This window comes from Thermobia domestica, chromosome 7 (assembly GCF_964235325.1).
Source record: "Thermobia domestica chromosome 7, izTheDome1.hap1.1, whole genome shotgun sequence".
Classification (NCBI taxonomy): Eukaryota; Metazoa; Arthropoda; class Insecta; order Zygentoma; family Lepismatidae; genus Thermobia; species Thermobia domestica.
In genome coordinates this window covers 207,617,131-207,638,929 of record NC_137460.1, presented here as the reverse complement: position 1 = coordinate 207,638,929, position 21,799 = coordinate 207,617,131, and the positions used below count along the sequence as shown (strand labels likewise).

General features: G+C 34.6%; 1 protein-coding gene across 1 annotated transcript in view; it reads right to left on the bottom strand.

Annotated features, from left to right (window-relative positions):
• The window catches only part of LOC145690694 (uncharacterized), a 37,440-nt gene extending 21,236 nt beyond the window's left edge, over window positions 1-16,204 (bottom strand). Inside the window, exon 1 of the mRNA XM_081765850.1 lies at window positions 15,713-16,204. Coding sequence (XP_081621976.1) covers window positions 15,713-15,848 — 136 coding nt within the window. The 5' untranslated portion in view covers window positions 15,849-16,204. The remainder of the gene's footprint in view (window positions 1-15,712) is intronic.
• Between the last annotated feature and the right edge of the window lie 5,595 nt (window positions 16,205-21,799).

The following is a 21,799-nucleotide window of genomic DNA, read 5'->3' as shown; positions in this document are numbered from 1 at the left end:
TATTATTTTTTTTTTTACCAGGGCGCAAATCTGTCTTCAACATTGGGGGGCGGGTAACACCGTTCCCATAAATCTTTTTGTTTGTTTGTTTGTTTAATTTATGAAGTTGTAAAACAATGCTGTAGAGGATCAGGGGAGCAGAGTTGTCTTCAACATTGGGAGGGGGGGGGGCAGTCTCCCCAATGTCAAGACTGGAGGGGACATGTCCTCCTAATTCCCCCGGGATTTGCGCCAGTGTTTATTACTTTAGTTATGGAAAATATTTGTCGACGATCCCAAAACCCACACAAATATTGAGCAAAATATTCGATCACGACTACATTTGTGTGGACATAAATGAAAACAGTGACAAGGACTGAAGTACATACTACAATGTTCCTTTCATCCTTATTTGTTTTACACATTGAAATACTTGTACTTCCTACATGCAACTTACTTTCCGTTTTCATTATATTTTCTTCTATTTCTTGGATGAAATGTATCTTTTATTCCACTACTCCACGACTTGTGGAATGCGAGAAGACAATAGATATTTCTGAAACATAATAGCATCTTCCGAAAGAATAGTGGTCTTCTTATTCCCATTCCCTCCTCCCAGGACTTATGAGAGACACTACACCAAAGGTTGCATTACATGGTGTTGTTCAATGGCGTAGGGAAGGGGTGGGCCCAGGGGGGCCGAGCCCCCCCCCCCCAAAGGCTTCCGACAATTTACTTTGGTGCTTTGATGTTTGTAATTTTTTCTCCGAAAAAACAGCAATTGCCTTCCATGTACTGTCTTTATTTCAGAACATAACATGTCACTAAACAGTTTCTGGACAAGCTGAATGAAAGAAAGGAGGGGTAAAAATAAAGATTTTCCTGTGATGTTTTGGTTTCATTTAAATGAAAAATATTTGAGGAAAAAATGTTAACACGAGAGGGTGGAAAACACTAGTAAACACTTGTAGCATGTGATTATCTCATAGCAATATCTGATGTTTGATCAATTGGAGCAATTCAGAAGATTTGGTTAAGTTAGACGAGTTCAGGATGTCGAAATAAGAACTTACTTTGCAATTGCAAAATTTCGCAAAACGTTTTACAAAAGTGGTTAAAGCGGATAAAAAGCAATTGTGTTAATTTCGGCGAGGGAAATGTGTAAAGAAACTAAAAAAACAACGGAGAAAAATCTAAACAAGATATTAATTCAGAGGAAGACTCGCAGAACTATGTAGGAAAACGTCTAGAACGAAAGACTGATAGTAGTGGTGTGCAAAAGCATCAATTGAGACGCAACGAAGAAATACCTAGCACTTCAGAATAGATATAATAATAATAATAATAATAATAATAATAAACATTCTGAGCAACAAACTCATATATATATATATATATATATATATAAAAGCACTAAGCCCCCCCCCCCCAAACAACAATCCTGGCTACGCTACTGGTGTTGTTGATGCTTATTCCCTTTCCAGCTAAGGTTATTTCACTTTGGTTGCACACTGTAAGTATAGATAACATTGATTTTTTTTTTATATATATGAACACTCACATTGAAACATCATGCATCCTCAAATGAGGTATTTACGGGGGTCTAATGGCAATTTTAACCCCATATTGACGGCTAATTGAAATAAACACCAACATCAAAGTTTTACTTCGGCCCAAAAAGGGGATGGGAACGCCACAGGCCATCATATGGGGCTTCAGGAAATTTGGCACTTTTCAGTGTGATTTCTCATGCATTTACGTAGCAAATATGCAATTTCTTTGCAATTGCGCCCTTATAGGCGCAGTACTGTTGGTTTTGGCCAATTTTAGCCATGGCTTACCCGTGATACAATTTTGGAAAAAATATGTGATTCTAGGGTTAAACCGACATCTAAAATTTATTTTTTCATAATTGTGCTCGCAGACCATCGTAAGTCAAAAGGGGCTCAAAATATTGATGCGAATTTTTTGAGGGGGAAAATGGTGTCCGTTAAATTTTTCAGACAAAGCTCTTGTATACACCTATACATAATCCAAATTTGAACAAAATCGATCGAGCCATTCCGTGAGAAATAAATTAATCCCACTTTTCCGATTTTGCCCCATTTCTCATGAACCAATCAAAGTTCAGTTTGAAACGTGAGGAATTAATGTATCTTGAGGGTACCTACCTACCACTCACTTGTCATCCCAAGATTCATCTGGGGCCTTTTCACTATACTTATCCACCCACGCCCTTTAATTGTATTATTATATTACCATATTGACATAATGAGTAAGTGGAGTAAATACAATAAAAATTTCCAAAATTAATGCCTCGAAGATAAAGATTTTCGGAAATAAATTGAGTGAGTGGGGAATAAAAGTGAAAAAACGTACTGCAAACTTCCTTAAGAGTCTTCATCCCGGCGAAATTAAAATACCGCTAATTTTACAGTAATTATGTGATATCTTCAAATAGATAAAACATAATCGAAATGTGGAACAAGAGCGCTCTAGACAATATTACTTTACATGAGAAACCGTTATCTCGACTCACTTATCTGCTTTCGATTTCGAGCCATTTTGAAAATCGGCATTTATTTTCGCGTTTCTAAACAGCTGAAAACGGAAAGTCACTAGGTGACTTGTGATAACGGCATCTTACGCAAAATAATATTGTCTAGGGCGCTCTTGTTCCATATTTCAATTATCTTTTATCTATTTTAACATATCACATAATTACTGTAAAATTAGCGGTATTTTAATTTCGCCGGGATGAAGACTCAGAGCTCACAAAACTGACTTGCAAATGTATTTTCTTAAAAATCAGGAAGGTCAAACCTTTTATACTACTGCGGTCTGTTTAGTTCACTGCACACCGCCGTTCAATTGCTTCTCATATAATACGGACTTTGCCCTAACACTACCACCACCAGCCGCGGTCGCCATCTGACAGTTGCCAATAATTCATTTTTATGTTTGGGCTATAAATCATTCAAATCATCTACTTTTGGTGCACAACCTCGCTACTTTTTAATCTTCAGATCTGGTAACACTGCAGTCGAATGACATTAGGGCTGACTCATTGAAGAGTTCAACAATTTTTATACTATTGATAAACATGCAATGATTAATACAATATTGATCACTGATTAAAAATTATCTTATATCAGTAATAAAATAATTTATTTGAATTCTATAAAATGAATATAACGGTGGAATGAAAAGGACATTTAACCAATACGATGATGCAACTTTATGTACTAGTATTTAAAGGAGGGTGAGTTATTTGTGTTGGGAATGTGAATTCAAAACACAGGTGCACTCGCAACCATAGGGCCCATCCTGCTAGACTAAATAAGGGCCCATAGTAGTGATAAGTCAAAAATATATTTGGGATCGTTTACATACTTTATTAAATATCATTTTATCTTCTAACCTAGCCAAAAATTATTTATGAAACTTTTTAAAAAGAAAATTTCATAATATCAACGAATACAGTGTATAACTGGCATTATTACAATTACCTACAATACTGGAATTAGTGCTTTAACTTACTTGTATACTAAACTTTTAAAGAGGCTTTTTTAAACAAAAGATTCCCTTATTTTAAAAAGAGCAAAGATTAGTTTCATTAGTACACTTTTTCACTAAACAAAATTAATCTAAACTCAACATTGAAACAATAACAACAAAAAATAAATAAATAAAATCTTTAAGTTTTACGTCCAACGGTTATGCCATGTAGGTTAAAGGAAACGATGATGAGAAATGAATGAAAATGGTGGAATGAAGAAAGTGAAAGGGAACGGAAGAACCTCGAGAAAACCCATCAAACGGTGTTTGCCTACTACAACGCCCACTTGGAACAAGCTGGGATCGAACCAGGGACCCCACGCACCAGAGGTGAACGCTCTACCACAGACAACTAAAGAGTCCAAACGGATGAATCGATTTACGAGATGAGACATAGTGCGTCTGATAGAGGATGTGAAAATATGTATATGTGCAAAGTTATAGCGGCTGAGCGCTATAAGAAACGGAGGGGGAGGAGGTCTAAGTTGGTGGGAGAAGTGCTATGCTATGTTATAGAAATATATCAAATAAACTGTTGAATCATAAAAATAGTGAAAGATAGACAACGCAAACGGTGGTAGTTTCACATATTGGCAAAATAAGAATTAACAGAGTAGATCACGATCCTCCGCCGCCATCTTGAAATCCGCCATTTTGAAATCTGTGATATTTTTTTTTTTGAAATGGAAAGCTAGTCATGTGATATATCAATAAGGACCAACATGTTCTCAAAAAGTCAATTATGAACTTTAGTGATAATTATCTGCACATATTTGGAAGATTTAAGATCATTTTATAGTTTTTTTTTTTTTTTTTTTTTTTTTTTTTTTTTTTTTTTTTTTTTTTACGAAAATCTAAGAGACTGATACTCGTTATGTTGAAAGCTTGGATTATCACGAAAACTTATGTAAGTTAATCATATCTACAAGGCACGAAAACTAACAGTGAAATTTGATATTCAACAGTGAAATTTGATAATAATAATGTAATAATATACAACTTGGATATCAAATTTCACTGTTACTTTTCTTGGCTTGTTGGTATGTTTAACTTACATGTGTTTTCGTAATAGCAGGCTTTCCAAGGAAATCACGCCGAGAAAATATAGGAGGCTTCGTGAAGCTGTGGAAAAGGAATATTTCAATTATCCAATAGATACAAATAAAAATAAAAATTAAAGAAATCACATAGAAATTACACCAATTATTATATGAATACTCTACTCTAAATATAACTAAATGGATAATTATCTCGTTGCAAAATTTTATACGAGTTTCTTAATGTTTTCCTACTAGCTCCCAGTAACGACCACAAGAAAAGTGTAAAAAAGGATGATCTCCCAGTAACGACCACAAGGAAAGTGTAAAAAGGATCTTCACCAGAAAATCAGTGTTCGTAAGTATACATCTCCACGATGTGAATAATTTCATCACTTGCAAGATCCTATTATTTTTATGCTAATCCCCCCCCCCCTTCCCTTTTTTTAAGCAATTTTATTAGCTATCTCGTGTATGTTAAATTATGGTACTTGAAATTATGAGTTTTATTTACATACAGTTCTGAGTAATAATGAAATAGTCATTATTTCTTGTTTAATTATTTTAGCTGCTATAACAAAAGAATGCTCAAATTTCCTTTTCTGCTTGATTACCTGCAGCAATGGCTGCTCCAACCCCAGTATCTGCATTAGTTCATTCTTCTACTCTTGTAACTGCTGCTGTTTATTTACTGATTCGCTGTAGAGATGTTTTATTAAATGTATATGATGAAGATGTACTGTTGCTGTTGTCCGGGCTAACTATGTCTACTAAACACAGAACAGTCTCCATTCAACCACCCTACTGTGGAAATAAAACGCCTTCCAACCATCCACAGCTTATTTCCGTATGTTATTTTTACAAGTGGAAGTAGCAACGCTACAAAAAAGTTCCGTTAAAATATAGGAGTTTATAGGAAGATATGCAAACATATAGGAAAAATAGGAAATATAAGAGCATTGGAAAGCCTATAATAGTCCAGAATCAACATACGAGTATCAGTCTCCTAGATTTTTGTAAATAACTATAAAGATGATCCTAAATCTTCCAAATAAGTACGGATAACGATCACTAAAGTTCATAATTGACTTTTTGAGAACATGTTGGCCCTAATTGATATATCACATGACTACCTTTCCATTTTAAAAAATATCACAGATTTCGAAATGCGGATTTCAAGATGGCGGTGGAGGTTCGTGATCTACTCTGCCCATTCTTCTTTTGCCAATATGTGAAACTACCACCATTTGCATTGTCTATCTTTCACTACTTTTATGATTCAACAGTTTATTTGATGTATTTAATAATTTAGTATGGCCGTTCTCCCACTAACTTGGAGCCCCTCCCGCTCCGTTCCTTATGGCGCTCAGCCGCTGCAACTTTGCACATATACATATTTTCACATCTTCTATCAAGCGCACTATGTCTCATCTCGTAAATCGATTCATCCATTTGGACCCTTTACTTGTGAGTCTCCGGTCCTCAACTTTGAAAGAAGAATAAATAATTAAAACACTTCGAGTACCGGTAACAGTTTAAGTTTCTTTCCTTACAAGTCAGATCTTATTTCAAATAGATTAATTTTCCTCGTTTAGATTAAGTTTCGTATTGCCGTTTACTTCTAAATTATATACATACAGGGTCTTTCAAAACAACACCGCAACGCTTGGGAGGTGATTCTTAACAAAACACGACAAAATGTATAGACCAAGCTGGGTGCACAAACGCTTCCTTCCGGAGTCACAGGATGCCGAAAATATAAAAAACATAAAAAAAAAGAACTTCAAAGGCCCATAGCTCCAAAACTATGGAACCTATCATAGTTGGGTCAAGACTTCACTTAAGAACTAGCATGTGTCCTATCCAAATTTTCAAGTTTCAGAGTCCTGCAGTACTTCTGCAATAACTTTTATAGAGGTAGTTGGTGAGTACTTCAAATTATATGTCCGCAGCCAAACTCACTTTATAAAAATTATTGCGTGAGTATCTGAGGATTCTGAAACATGGATTTTTGGACAGGGCACATATTAGTTGTTTACCCGACTACGGTAGGTCCCATCCATGTTTTCGGCAGCCTACAACTTTGAAAGGAAGCATTTATGCACCCAAGTTGGTCTACACTTCCTGTCCCATCTTGGTATCAGGAATCATCTCCCAAACATTGTCGGTGTTGTCTTGAAATACCCTGTATATACGAACAAAAAGTCTTACCTAATATTAACACTTTTGTTACTAGCAACAGAGCATGAATTTTGTTAACATTACTTTTGTACATGTTTGGTTTCCAATATATAAGTTTCTCATAGCTTCAAATATCTATATAATTCTTTGAAGCTAGACACAAGATCGTCAATTACTTTGTCGTAGTCAACTCTAAGTATAAAAGAAGAAAATCTTCCAACAAATTTTGCCTGAACAAAGAACGAAAACGATTTTTTACTACTTTCATGAGAGAGAAAATTTGGTCACAAGATATTTAGCTAAATAAAACTGGACACATGCTTCACACAACGATGGATATAATGGACTGACTATACATTTAATTCGTGAAGAATCAGTTGCGCACAAGCCAGATACACTTTACATTTTGCAGCTTTACATTTCCATTTACATTCTCACTCTTATCTTCCTCTTTTTCGTTTCCATCTTTTTTCACTTCTATGATTATATTGTTCGCTGTTAGCTCATTACTTTTAATATCGTGCTTTCTACATATTAGTTCATTATAATCCTTACAACGACGAGCAAATTGAAGCAGTTCCTCTCGGATTGTGTTCTTACCACTTTACAGTAACTATGTTGGATACTGACAAGTAAAGGGTCCAAATGGGTGAATCTAGTTGAGGGATGAGACATAGTACAACTGATAGAGGATGTGAAAGTATGTGTATGTGCAAAGTTATAGCGGCTGAGCGCCATAAGATACGGAGGGGGAGAGAGTCAAAGTTGGTGGGAGAAGTGTATGTTATAGAAATACATCAAATGGACTGTTAAATCGTAAACCTAATGAAAGATAGACAATGCAAACGGTAGTAGTTTCACATATTGGCAAAAGAAAAATTGGCAGAGTAGATCACAAACCTCCGTCGCCATCGTGAAATCCGCCATTTTGAAATATGTGATTTTTTTTTTTTTTAATGGAAAGGTAGTCATGTAATATATCAATTATTGCCAGAATGTTCTCAAAAAATCAATTAAGAAATTTAATGATCATTATCTGTACTTATTTGGAAGATTTAAGATCATCTTTACGAAAATCTAGGAGACTGATAGTTGTAAGTTGAAAGTTTGGTTCGTAATTGATTCGCCTTCCATTATTGTGACAATTTTAGTTCGCGAATTCGGAATTTGCAATGATGATCCATCGTCGGAAGACACAATAATCGTGTCCTGTGCTAACACTGTCACAATAATCGAAGGTCTCATATTTTAAATAAACCAATCAAATACATTGCGACACGATAGATACTCGAGGAAGCCACCTCACCCGATAATTTATTTTCCGCTACAACTTCATTGCCGTATTCGACTGCAGTAGTCCACTTTTCATTTAGATATCACATGCTACGCTCGTCCCAAGTTGCTATTGTTTACGAAGATGGACAAACAAAGTTGAGTGAAAAATAGCAAGTGGTTAAAGATATTCTGGTTTATGTACAGTATTTAATAATTACATTCCAATCTATCAGATTTTATTGTGTTATATTCTGTATTAGTAAGTATGTTATTTAGCAAAATGTAGCTATATAAATTCAACATTGTTTTCGACCAAAAGAACAAAAGAAAACAAAAACAAAAACGTCAAGCGGTAGCGGTTCTTCCAGATCGGAACAGTTCTCTTCGGCACTATATGAAGCAAATTGGAAGTAATATCATAAATAATACTGCAATAATATACAACGTTATATCAAATTTCACTTTTCGTTTTATTGGCTTGTAGGTATGTTTAACTTACTTACGTTTTCATGATAATCCAAACTTTTGACATACGAGTATCAGTTTCCTCGATTTTCGTAAATAACTACAAAGATGATCTTAAATCTTCCAAATAAGTACAGATCAGGGTGGGAAAAAAATCACGATTTTTTTTTTAAAAAAATCATTTTTGTTGATTTTTTTTATTTAAATTGATTTTTTTTATTTCTCGCGTAATACAAGTCACGAGCTGAAGATAAAACCTTAGGAATGAATATTCAATGTTAATTATGCAATTTAAGTGAAAGTATTGGGCTTGAATTTTGAATTGATTGCCAGTCGTTAACTTATTTCAATCCCAAATAGAGATGCAAGGGTCCAGAAAAAAAGTCTTTTTTGGGGGAGGAAAACTTGGTCTTTCTGCTTCGCTTTTTTGCTTGGGAATTTTTTTTTTTTTTTTTTTTTTTTTTCAAATTCTACTTTAAATTGATAAGGCACGTTTTGTTTCGCAGATAATAATACAAAAACCTCGAAAATAAACATGAATTTCGAAAACATATTTCAAACAATTTTAATTCTTAACACATTTTTATTACGAATCCCAAAGGATTGATCCATGTATATAATAAGTTGCAGTTAAGTTTTAACTTTCATATTCATTATAAGCAATATTTTTATAGTGAATTAAAAGTACAAAAACAAGGAAAAACTGTTACATGACATACAAAATTTATTGTACATTGTACTATGTATGTGAGTTCAAACAAATAACACATCGGGACGATTATAATATATTTACTGAACAAACGCACAAAACAAATTTAAGTTTCGACACCGTAGCCTTCTCAAAAATAACATGTTCTTCTCTTTGTTCATTACGTATATCAAATGGCTCAAGTGGTACAACGTTGGCTTCGCATTCGGGATGTCATGGGTTCGATTCCTGCTGCTGACTATCCTGACTGGGTTTTCCAGTGTTTCCCTCAGCCCTACCAGGCAAATTCCGGGATGGTACCTACTAAAACAGGCCCTGGCCGATACCTTCCTAAATCCTTTCCATGTTGTTGTTAGATATCCAGTATAAAATAGCCTCTGAGCTGCATCTAGTGACTGTTAAATAAATAAATAAATATAGCCTATAAGTTTATTGTCTGACTTCCGAGACTTTCAGAAACATTCGAACTAGAGTAACAATGAAAAATAATCATTGTTTTATTACAATACAACGTATTACTTTAAAAGACTAAAAAATGCAATCTTTGTATGGGACGCTCAAAAATCACCTAATTTGTTAATGCATCTCTTGCTTCGCCCTTTGCTACAGAAACTTCTTTGAAATGGAACAGAACTGCTGAAAATGTATTTTCTATTCATTTATTACATACGTAATAATCTGTTACCACTTATCAGGTGCTTCGGACCTGCAAAATCGGTAAAGTCTCCAATTCTGTAATGCTCTGACTGTTCCTTACGCTTGTTTAGAGTCAGGTACTGAATTTTCTGTTCATGCATCATATGCGTAATACTGTTCATCTGAGCGTTTGGTTTCCAAGGCTCTGGAATATATAACCACCATCACGGTTTACCCAGTCCTGAAAAGGTTTCTGATTTTTTAACAAGAATTCAACATGTCATTAAGGAACTCTTTCTTTTGTTTAAAAAAAAGAAAGAAAAAGAAAAACTATGAAATACATTTAAGTCAAGCACAACAAACATGAGCGAGTGGTTAGCTTTTCCACTTCTATTGGGAAATCCGGGATTCAGTCCCGCATTCGACCGTTCTGACAAAAGTTCTTAATTCCATCTGTGAATGTAGAGATAGTGCGTGTACTGTGTGAGTCCTGGCTGATTTCATTTCTTATGTTTTAAATCGTTGTTATTACTAATTACCAGCAATGACGGATTTGCGAAAGGGATTAGGGAGGGGTGTCTTTCGGACTGAAGCCTGTTCTCCGAAATTACGGAATTTCTAAAACAAACGAAATTTTAGTTATGTCTTTACTCATAAACTTCAAGCTCCTCTCAAATGAAAATAAGGAATTTTTAGAAAAAAAAAAATAACCATTAATAAGAAAAAAAAACCTCCCAAAACACTTTTCTAAATCCGTACCGATTATTTGTATAAAATGGTATTCAAAGCTGCATCCAGAAGATTATTGCTACATCATTACACAGCTACAGTATAACAGAAATGTGGAAGTATGCTCTGACGGATATATTGAAAAACATAAGTTTAACTATGTGCTAGAAACTTGAGTACTAAGCTCTAAGAAATGAAACACGAATAACAAAAAATGAAATGATCTAAAGAAAAAAAAAATATCAATAACTCAGAAGTTGAAATAAAGTTATATACCCTCTAAAATTGCTCTCAAATACTACGTACTTAATGTTTAATTCAAAAAACATGTGCTCCATCCATCATTATGGTGAATTCTAGAGGGAAATATGGCATTCAGGTCATGAAATCTTGTTTAACTATAGAATATACTATAAGAAAGCTATTTAGATAGAAAAATCATGAAAATGAAAAAGGGCAAAATTCCTGTTTTTTTTTTTTTTTTTTTTTTCCTAAAAAGCCGGCTATTTTGCATCTCTAATCCCAAACAAAGTTTCTTAAGCACGAAGGAAAAAGTAAGGCGACGTTTATCAACATGATACTTCTTTTTTTTTTTTTTTTTTCACAAAAGTTACTCATATTTGGCAGGCATCCTACGCAAATTTCGCCTAAAGCTATAAAATCTAAAAAGATCTAAGTTTCGGAGAGGAAATCGGACCCCTTTGTAAATACGCCCGTATTATCTGGGAACAGACAAACAGACGCGCACACAAAAGAATTTTCGTCTTAAATGTCCATGGTGATTTTCTCGCAGGAATAGTTAAAGATTTAAAAACCTTATGTTACGAAGAAAAGAAAGCAGAATACCTCCGTTACCCGTTCAAAACGGGATTTTCCCTAATCATCCTCTGCATGAAACACTCGTGCCCATACTGTGGTGTACATACATTTGAATCTTATTGTATTATGATTATCTTTCATAATTGAAATAACACAACAGAGGTTAGATTTTACTTATTTTCACTTTAAATTAATTTATTTCGGAATTTGATTTAAATCAATCCACCCTGGTACAGATAATGATCATTAACGTTCATAATTGATTTTTTGAGAACATTCTGGCAATAACTGATATATCACATGACTATCTTTCTATTTCAAAAGATATCACATATTTCAAAATGGCGGATTCCAAGATGGCGACGGAGGTTTGTGATCTACTCTGCCAATTCTTCTTTTGCCAATATGTGAAACTACCACCGTTTGCATTGTATATCTTACGATTTAATAGTTTATTTGATATATTTATATAATATAGCATAGCCCTTCTCCCACCAACTTTGATCCCCTCCCCCTCCGTTTCTTATGGCGCTTAGCCGCTTTGGACATATGCATATTTTCACATCCTCTATCAGGCGCACTATGTCTCGTCCCGCAGCTCGATTCATCCATTTGGAACTTTTACTTGTGAGAGCACATTTGGGCAGTTGTTCTAGCGAATTGATCTCATGGAAGATCTAACCAAGCAATATCTTTTATCAGTTTTTCATTGGAGATAAATCGGCAATTTAATGTTTTATTTAAAATAACAATGATAATGTTTATCTCACTTTTGATGGAAAATCGAAAATTCTTGCCTCATCTTGAAACAGCTCGTCTACTTGGATTTCTACAGGTATTCTTTTATTCTAGACGAGAAGTTTCAACTGCAATGTCGTATTCTGCACGTAAATCTTATATTTCTTACGTATTTCTGGACACCTTCAACTAAATATAGCCCGAATGATGCAATATTTGAAACCATTTCAGTATTCTATTTCTCCCTTAAATTTTTCAATTTTTGAGTACTCCTGGCTTACATCTGCGAAACATATATACCGTATATATATATATATATAAGGTAAACGCACCGGATTTCGACAGGTTAAGGACCTTTTTCAAAATCAATTGCCTATTGTGGCCATAATATTGGTCGATGTTGGCCCATTTTTTTCCATGAAATGTAGTCTCTACTAATACTAAAAGTCACTTCAAGGCTCAAATGCTAATGTAAAATTTTTTATGAAACTGGAACTCGCCAATGGAACCCGAATTCGACACACTTCACCTGGTTTCGACAGTTGCGGTATCTGAATTCGACACCTTCAATTATATCCATATAAAACATTAAGTCGGCATTATTATTAGTAGTAATCTCTTCTCAGCTTCAAATATTGTTTTATTATTATGCAGAAATTATCAGACGGGCAAAAGAACACAACTTAAATTTTCTGAACTGAGTAGTGACTTCGATGATCCTCAATTCGACATGCAGAAACCTGATTTCGACATTCCATATCGAACTGAGGTTACAACTATCGGAGAATTATGCAACAAACAGCTTTATGAAAGACTTTGAACATACTTGTACGTTTAGATATTCAGTTAAAATTATACTTGCACTACTGAGCATGAATTCGACAACCTTGTCGAAATTCGGTTCACGTTACAAATAAAGGCTCGTGTTTTCGATAACCTCCTGTTCATGTTACATCACAACCTTTGTCCTCACCGAAGAAAACAAAACGCACTGATTGAAACTCCTTTCCAACATTAAAGTACCAGCAATTCCTTGAAGCAAACCTAACTTTAATAAAAGTCTTACGAACATAACCTGCCGTCTTATGATTTTCTTAAGATTATGTGTTTTTTCTCGAAGAGTGTATCACACACACAACATGTACTTCTTTTCTCCATACATATGACTCATCTACTGTAACCGCACTTTTGACACGAGAAAAGACACTCCCATAATGTTGCCACTTATATTCACGATCGCAGGGATGACATCTTACGCTTATTTCACAATATTTAAGCATAGGTATGTCGAATTCAGGCGCGTTTACCATATATATATATATATATATATATATATATATATATATATATATATATATATATATATATATATATATATATATATATATGGGTTAAGTTTAAAGTTGCCGCTCCATTTTTATAAAAATTAGGAAAGTTTACAGAAGAAATGAGGTAAGAAATAACGATTTGGGGTTCTTATGTGATGTTTAGATGTAAGTTTAGCAGTAAGTATATGCTCAATATGAGAAAAGTTATGTAGAAGTGGGTGATATTTGCAACACGCAGAAGGTTTCGGTGATTCAGCACATTGGTAGTCGTACAGGACGGCGAATCGGTGCGTTGAATAAGATATTTCCGCACTGTATTTTATAGAATTATATAAGAATAACGTAGAGAATGTATTAAATTTTTATGAGAACAACGGATTACTGAATCTAAGTGATAATTGAATCTTCTATGAGAACCGGGTCTAGTTACTGTTCTCGTCTGACTGAAGTCTTACCAGCTAACCTAACATACCTTAAACTAACCAAACCTTACCTAAACTAATCTAGCCTATTCTAAACTAACATAACCTAACACATTTAGTGTTTTAATTGCTTTATTGTAGGTTTGAAACAAGAGGGGTAACTCTAAACTTAAGCCATATATATAATCAATGATCATGGTGTTTTTTTCACCAAAAAGCTTATTTGGCGCGAGCGGGGATCGAGACTGGTACCTCACGCACCAGTTGAAGCGTACCGTAAGCACATTTTTTAAACATATATTTGCAATAAAGGTAAATGCTGGGTAAACTTTACAATACACGCTCCAGTGTCGTCTTCCGCATCGGAAACCACTTTTTTTTTTCACTTTTGGTCATAGTCTTAACTATCAACAGATGGCGTTGTTATTACTTTAGCTGCACGTGGTTAAGTATACTGTCATTGGGTATATGACGTATAGCGCAGGCATGTATTCTAGTGATGGGTCGAAACAGTTCATTTGGTGGAGCTAGCTCATTCGCTCCGGCACCGATACGGGAGTCGTTCAAAGGTGCCAGTTCCTTTTTGAACGGTTGGGAGTTGTCGTTCAAAACGGAGCCTGTTCTTTTTTTGAATGGTTGGGATTCGTCGTTCAAAGGTGCCAGTTCTTTGTTAACTGGTGTTGTGTCATTCAAAAGGTAACGACTACGTTCACTAAGTTCCCTGTATGCATTCTTACTGGCTTCCGGCTATATCGGTGTCTATATGCGTGTGCGGTAGTTTCGTGCATTCTTATTGGCTGTTTCGGAGCGGAGTCGTCGTTACTTTGGACTGCTGGAATTGTGTACGGTGCTCTCATGACTCAACTGCTGGTGTCGTCTGCGGAGCTGTCGTTACTTTGAACGGACAGTTCCAAATGTATGAACAAGTTCCATACTAGTTCACATGATAGTGTCGTTCAAAACAGTCAGTTCGTTCATGAACGACCCATCACTAATGTATTCTTTTATGTGACCAACAGTGGAGCGCACATTGTGTGTTGTGCCTGCCGTTGTTTTGGTTGTTAATTGCGAGTATTTGACAAGTAGCAAGTTCGTATTATGACTTCTATGTGTAATGGTTGTGTTAATCGCGTGCGTCTGCCTATCGTGGAACATTTTTTGGCTAACGTTTAAAAAGCACGCTTCAACTATATAACCTAATTAACAAATTGGGGACAACCTCTCCCCCTTCCAAATAATTTACGAAAAACATTTATTATACTGTTCACCGTTCACTGTTCTCCACCCTATTATACGTTTACGTAAGGCAGCATCTCCCTTCCCTCCCCAAAAATTATAATATACTGAAATAAACAAGACTACTTACTTCTTACTAAAATGAAGAATCAAATCGAAAATAAAAAAAATCCATAGCATGCAAATTCGTCAAGCAAAATAATAATAATATATTAAATATCATGTTCAATTAAATTTCGGCGACGTTTTTTAACATAACACCAACCAATGTAGGACGAGAAACGCCATACTTTCAGGCATTATTCATTGACTATCTAGGATGTTAAAAAGTAGGTAATAGACTGAGTTCTTGCCCTTGTACTTAGGGTGTTTAGGTAATGCAACAGTAAGATGTATCCTCGTGCACGGGAGATGAGAAGTAGCTGTTCTTAACTATTACCAAACCTATTTTTGTGGCAGGTCTAAAGTAAACCTACACGCACTACTTCCTATCTTCCTTTCTTTTAAATGCTTTTAGGTATTATAAACCTTGCACTTTAAAAGGAATTACAGAATATGCAGATTAACGTAAAGTCTTCACCCTCTCACCGAAGAACTTACCATTACTTCCCATTATATTTGCGACTTCTAGCCAGTTTCTTTGTCGAACTTCTGGATTATTATAATTTTTACTATTTGTGTTGTATAGAACCTCCCGTTTTTGCACTTCCCGGATTAACTTCCTTGCATCGAACATCTTCTAGTTATTTAATAATTATTTCTTATACTTTATATATTACCTACACTGTTGAATTTAAATTAACTTGGATGAATATGTGTAAATAAAAGCATTATATACGTAGAATCGCACACGCCTTTTATCTAACTCGTTGTTGAAAACGTTCATAAAACCTTCGAGCGTCGTTATTAGTTTGTTTCATGTGTTCACTGTTCTCCACTTTCTGTATTACATAATTTAAAATTTATCTTATTTATGAATACATCCTAATTTAGGTATATTTCTATAGAACCGTTCGCACAAATGAGTGTAAGATTTGTATTGGGTTCATGTAAGATTTGTATGCAAGCTTCCATATCAGTTTGTATTAATGAAACGAAATATTTGTAATTTAGTTTGCGGTAATCAGCATCTGTGATAATACTTTTGTGCGTTGCGTTCCCGTACGCAAAATTTTATGGAGAACATAATTGAACGGAATGATCCCTGGTGCTAACTCCGTAATGATATGCATGAACATAACGCAAAATTTGGGTGACTGTGATTTAGGTACAGTAATTATATTGATTTTTGAAACTTTTGCTTTGCTTTGTGACCAGCAAATTTTGCGAAGACTAATAGGAGCTTGTTTCAAGACTTCGCAGCTGAACGTACACATTCACTAATCTCCCTCATTCTGGGTAAATAAATTGTGTGAATTGTCCATTCATGTTAACCTGTATCAGTGCCAGGCTTCTGCTCTGCTGAAATGTTCATTATTTCGAGTTCATATCGTAGGTTTTAGCGTCAAAGCAATGTAAATGTCATATACACTTTAGCTTACGATAGTAGTGCGCGATAGGTGACAAGACCGATGGAAAATATGCGACCTAAAAACATTGTTGCAAACTTATGAACTCTAGTAGTTACTGTTGTTATAAGAACTATATTGTGCTATTAATGCAGAAAGAAAAATGTGTAATTTTCTTATGTTCATGTTATTCATTTCCCCTTCATTGTCGAGTCGTACTCGAGAAATATATCCTTTTCTTTGTCGGCTGAACAATGAGGAGGTCTATACAGCTATAATGAATATAAATACAATTGGTTATGATATGATCTTTTTTATTTGAGTTTAGCGTCCGCTTCAGCAGCAAGAGTATGTGGGACGACGACCTACAGCTTAACTTGGAATACGAACCACATGAGATCCTGCCGGGATTCGAACGGGGATCTTCCGCGCCAAAGGCGCGTAAGCTATTCGCATAGACACGAGGTTGTTGTACAGCAAGTTATGAATAAAACTTATTTCTAAATATTTTAAACTCTTAATCTCAGTGGCGAAGCTAAGGGAAGGCCAAGGGGGGCCAGGCCCACTTGCTTAAATTCTTGCCCCCCCTACACAGTGATATTGCTATAGGTCGACAAACAGCGAGTGGGCCGTTGCTACAAGTGAAACTACTACCAAAACGTCTCTCGACAACAGAATTACCAACTGCAGAATACCATATGTTGCAATACTCTGCGTTCCGAATAAAATATCTTAACTCGTTTTTGCTTGTAGTTCAGCAAGATCCAATTTACTGAAATCTGTGGGGTGCATATGCATTGACCTCACCACTTCAACATTCCTTTTAACCTCTGTTCCTTATCTAGTTATCTCCTTTGTTTTGGACAAAGAACCAGAAAGAAAAATCAAATCAGTCGGCATTCTCATTCGCTTCAATGTTGAAAGTCATACTAAAACATAAAATGCTTATTTACAAATAACATACACTGTAGAAAAACATTATACTTGCGTTGGACGAAAGAAGTTTTCGTCCATTATTTATTTTAATTTGTACACCAAGTTATTAATTCCCATTAATTATGGCGACATAGAACAAATGCATAGAATCCATTAAATAATTTGGCATTATTATTATTTTCAAAGCGTCTTAATGTCGAGCCGTCTTGTTTAATTAACAATAAAAGAAGAGAGTTTTTATTACTTGTGAAATTATCATTCTCTCTGTTCTTCGCATACCGATCGTTTGAGAAAAATTAGATGCTGAATACTACGAACAAGTACTATTTGCTACCGATACTAATTCTCCCGCTCGATTACCTTCTAGCCTTGTCTTTAGTACATCTAGTTTTCTAACGCTCTTGGCCATTAGCAATTCTGTAGAATCCTTCTGGTACAGTCACAAACATAAATAAATGGAGGTTGTAGCCATTATTTCTTATGGCTCAAACTTCCATTTATTTATGTTCGTGACTGTACAACGTTAACAAGCGATACTAGCGGCCTCTAGGAAAAGCTTGATTGACCGATATTACTAACTAAAGCCTGGGGAAATGTCATAAAATTCAGTGATTCTTTGTAAATAAATTGTTCAGAAGTATTCTTCTTTAAAATTTTCAACTATAGTTTAATCCCTAAAATGCTACTTCATAGAGAAATTCTAAAGTTTATCATAGAGCCAGTGTTACAATCTCCTGATTACTAACCATCAGGTAAGATACTGAGGTGATACAAGTTGGTCGCGGCAGTATATTAAAAGTGGTAGTTACTCCCGTGACCAGTTTGTGTCATCCCGTTATCATATCTGATAGTTAGTAATCAGAGATGTATCAGGAGTTTATGGAACTGGTCTATAAAGACTCCATTCAGTAAGTTCAGTCACTGAATACCAAATTTTATCGCAGATTTATATTTGTTCTTCGTCAAAATATGCTTAACCATTTCGGAGAAAATTACATTGTAGGAATTATGCAGAACAGTAAATCAGTGGTGACGTGACTTTTGAACAGGATATAAACCTACTAGTTAATGCTGTGCATTTATATCGAATCTCAAAACTAACAATATTAATTTAGCATCGACTACAGGATAACTACATTTGAATTTATTTTAAGGCTTTGAAACATCCGAGGCTCAGAGAATATAAATGAGGGAAATGAGTCAATTGGGCCATAAACATTTCGCTAGTGAACTAAGGAAGAATCTTGGTAAACTCCTAAGTCGAAATATTTGCCTTCGAGGGATCGATCACATCTTCCGAATTTGAAGTCATTGTTCTACCGCTAAGCTCAAATGCACATGGTTGATCATACTTTTGTTTTTGTATTCATATGCAGTTTTATTAACTACGTAAGTAAACTACATACTTTTTTGTAATGTAAACTGTTACAAACTGGTATGGGTCAATGCTTTGGTCAAGCACACAAGTGAAATTAGCTATTTTAACAAGACAATATAGACGAAGCGCTGTTTTTGAAATTTATAATCTTCTACCTTTTCTGAAATAATATTGTCCGTTCTTCTGCCATTTAACATAACATAATATAACTTGCTTTGTCACATAATAATACTTGTTTATTAAAAGTTTTAGAAAAGTAACGAAAGCGTATAGTTTATACAAGTGTTTGAAGTGTTATATTTCATGTTTTTCTTTGTTGTGAGAGTGAGGAAAATCATTACAATAAATAGAATAAGTTCAGTTTACTTTTAATGGAGTTTCCACTAGTCTGTGAAAACCTTACATATCAGCTTGATTCGAAAGTACAGCTAAAGTTCTGGTAGCTCTGCCTTCGTATATAATAAGCAAATTCCTAAAATAACTAGCATCATGATATAAGTGCAAATTTCAACGAGGCACGTTGTTCCCTAAATCAATCAGCCACATATTTTAAACGCCGTGATTAAATAACTACTTATAATAGAATGGAAATCAATTGTATAAATGTACCCTAGTTGTTTGAGGTAGTAAATTCTTATATTTTCGCTGTTTTCAAAATAGTAAAATCATGAACAACAAAGATGGAAACATTCATCTTGAACACACACACACACACATTTATATATATATATATATATATATATATATATATATATATATATATATATATATATATATATAATTTATGTGAATGAAGTTTTTTCTTTCATTGGAGAGGACCCCTCAAAATTTTCTTGGGCTCTTCGTTGCCCCCCCTGAAAAATATTCTAGCTACGCTACTGCTTAATCTATATGTAACTTTTTATTTTTATTTAGTATGCTTCAACAAGATTTGATTTCTAGCCAGAAAAGGAACTGAGCGAACGTTATAGCAACGAAAGGTAAGCGAGTACTACGTGGCAGCTTAATTTAGGATTGAAAACATATGCTCCCATAAGGATTCAACCCATTACCTATTTAAACAATGTTAGAGGACAATAATTTAGTCATGATAGTAGTATACGGACCGAATCTCACGAGAATTGGAGAAAAGTGCAAATTTCCCATGAGAATTCGTGTAATTTCCCCTTATTTCTTACGAAGAATGATGCAAATTTCCTTTATTTTTTACGAGAATTAATGTATAGTGCAAAATTCTCACGAAATGGGTGTACATTTTCTCTGATCTATTTTATCATATATTTTAATACAATTTATGTTGATTTATACAATTTATGCTGATTACTTACCGTTTTTCCCCAAGCCTTTAAGAAACTTGTTTCTTCCTTTCTTATTTCTCCCTCAAGTGGTGAAGAATAGCTGAAGGAACTTCAGAAGATGACCACAGAGGTCTTTTTTGTTAATCTTGAACACAGTTGGTCTTGGTATTCAAGAAACTAATTCTAAAGAAAGAAGACACATATAATGAAATAATGGGATGTCGTAAGGTGAGGTAACTAAAGGGGGAAGGAGGAAAACAAAGGATAAAAAAGTAGCTTTATTGCTATATGTCCACATTCCAATCGACAGGATATCTTTGTTTAAACAATGGATAGAGAGTATTTGTAACAGAGAAGCTCTTTGTGTAACACTGACATAATTTGACCCTCCTGTCATTAAAAGAAAGAAGATACTGTCACTTAAAAGTGACATATAGGTGTATGAGAATAGTCTAACAGCAGGAAGTCAGAAAGACATGTCAAATAACTTTTAGAAACAGTGAATATGTCGATAAAGAACAAATGTTAAAAGACATTGAATGTTAGCTAAGAGTCAAAAGAGGGAGAGAACCCTTTGATGGGGAGTAAAGAAAGGAACATAGACACCTGCTTGTATGTGTGTGTGTGTGTTCCAGGTTGTTGGAGGGGTGAAGTGTGCTCTCCTTTTGAGTAAAAGACCTTGTTTAATTTGGGCTGTGATTTCTACCCTATGGAGACTGAAAATATGTGAAAAAAAGAAATAGAACTCATTATTCTGAAGGACAGAGATTTTAAGAAACAGATAGTTAAATGTTACATGTCACTTTGTAAAAAGTTATTGTATTGCCACATACTGTTGGAGCAGACATAAGATTGGAGGGGCGAAGTGTGCTCTTCTTTTGTGAGTAAAGGACCACTTTTTTAAATTGGCGTGCGACTTGTTACGCATTTTGTTAAGGACCTTGCCACATAGAGGGAGAGAAAGAGTGACCCTTCTTACCTGAGTTTCAAAGGAGAAAAAGACTGAATGAAATCTTTACGTAAGCAATTTTCCCTTTTTGCTTTTGGAAGAAGTGTTCAAACAAGATTTCTTTAAGGTATTTTATGCATAAATGATTTTATCCTTTTAAAAACTAGATTATTGAATTAATTATTTATGAATATTAATGAGATGGTAATGAATATTAATGAGGTGGTAAAGAAAGGGTTAGAAAGAATGATTTTTGTGTTTTGCGTATATTTTAGAGGTATATTGGGATATATGTAATATAGAGCAGTACATATTGTACATAAATGTATCAGAAGTTGGGGAGGAAATGGGCGCAACTCTAAGAAACGTATTTTATGTATTGATATGGTATTTTCAGTAGCTGATATGGGATTTTAGCATAGAATATCATCTTTTGGATACTGTATGGGTCTAATGGTGTACGAAGCTTAGACGAATGACAAATTACATGTATATATGAATATATGATTAGTTTGTAAGTGGGTACTTGTATGTGTAGCTGATATGGGATTTTAACATAGAATATCATCTTTTGGATACTGTATGGGTCTAATGGTGTACGAAGCTTAGACGAATAAC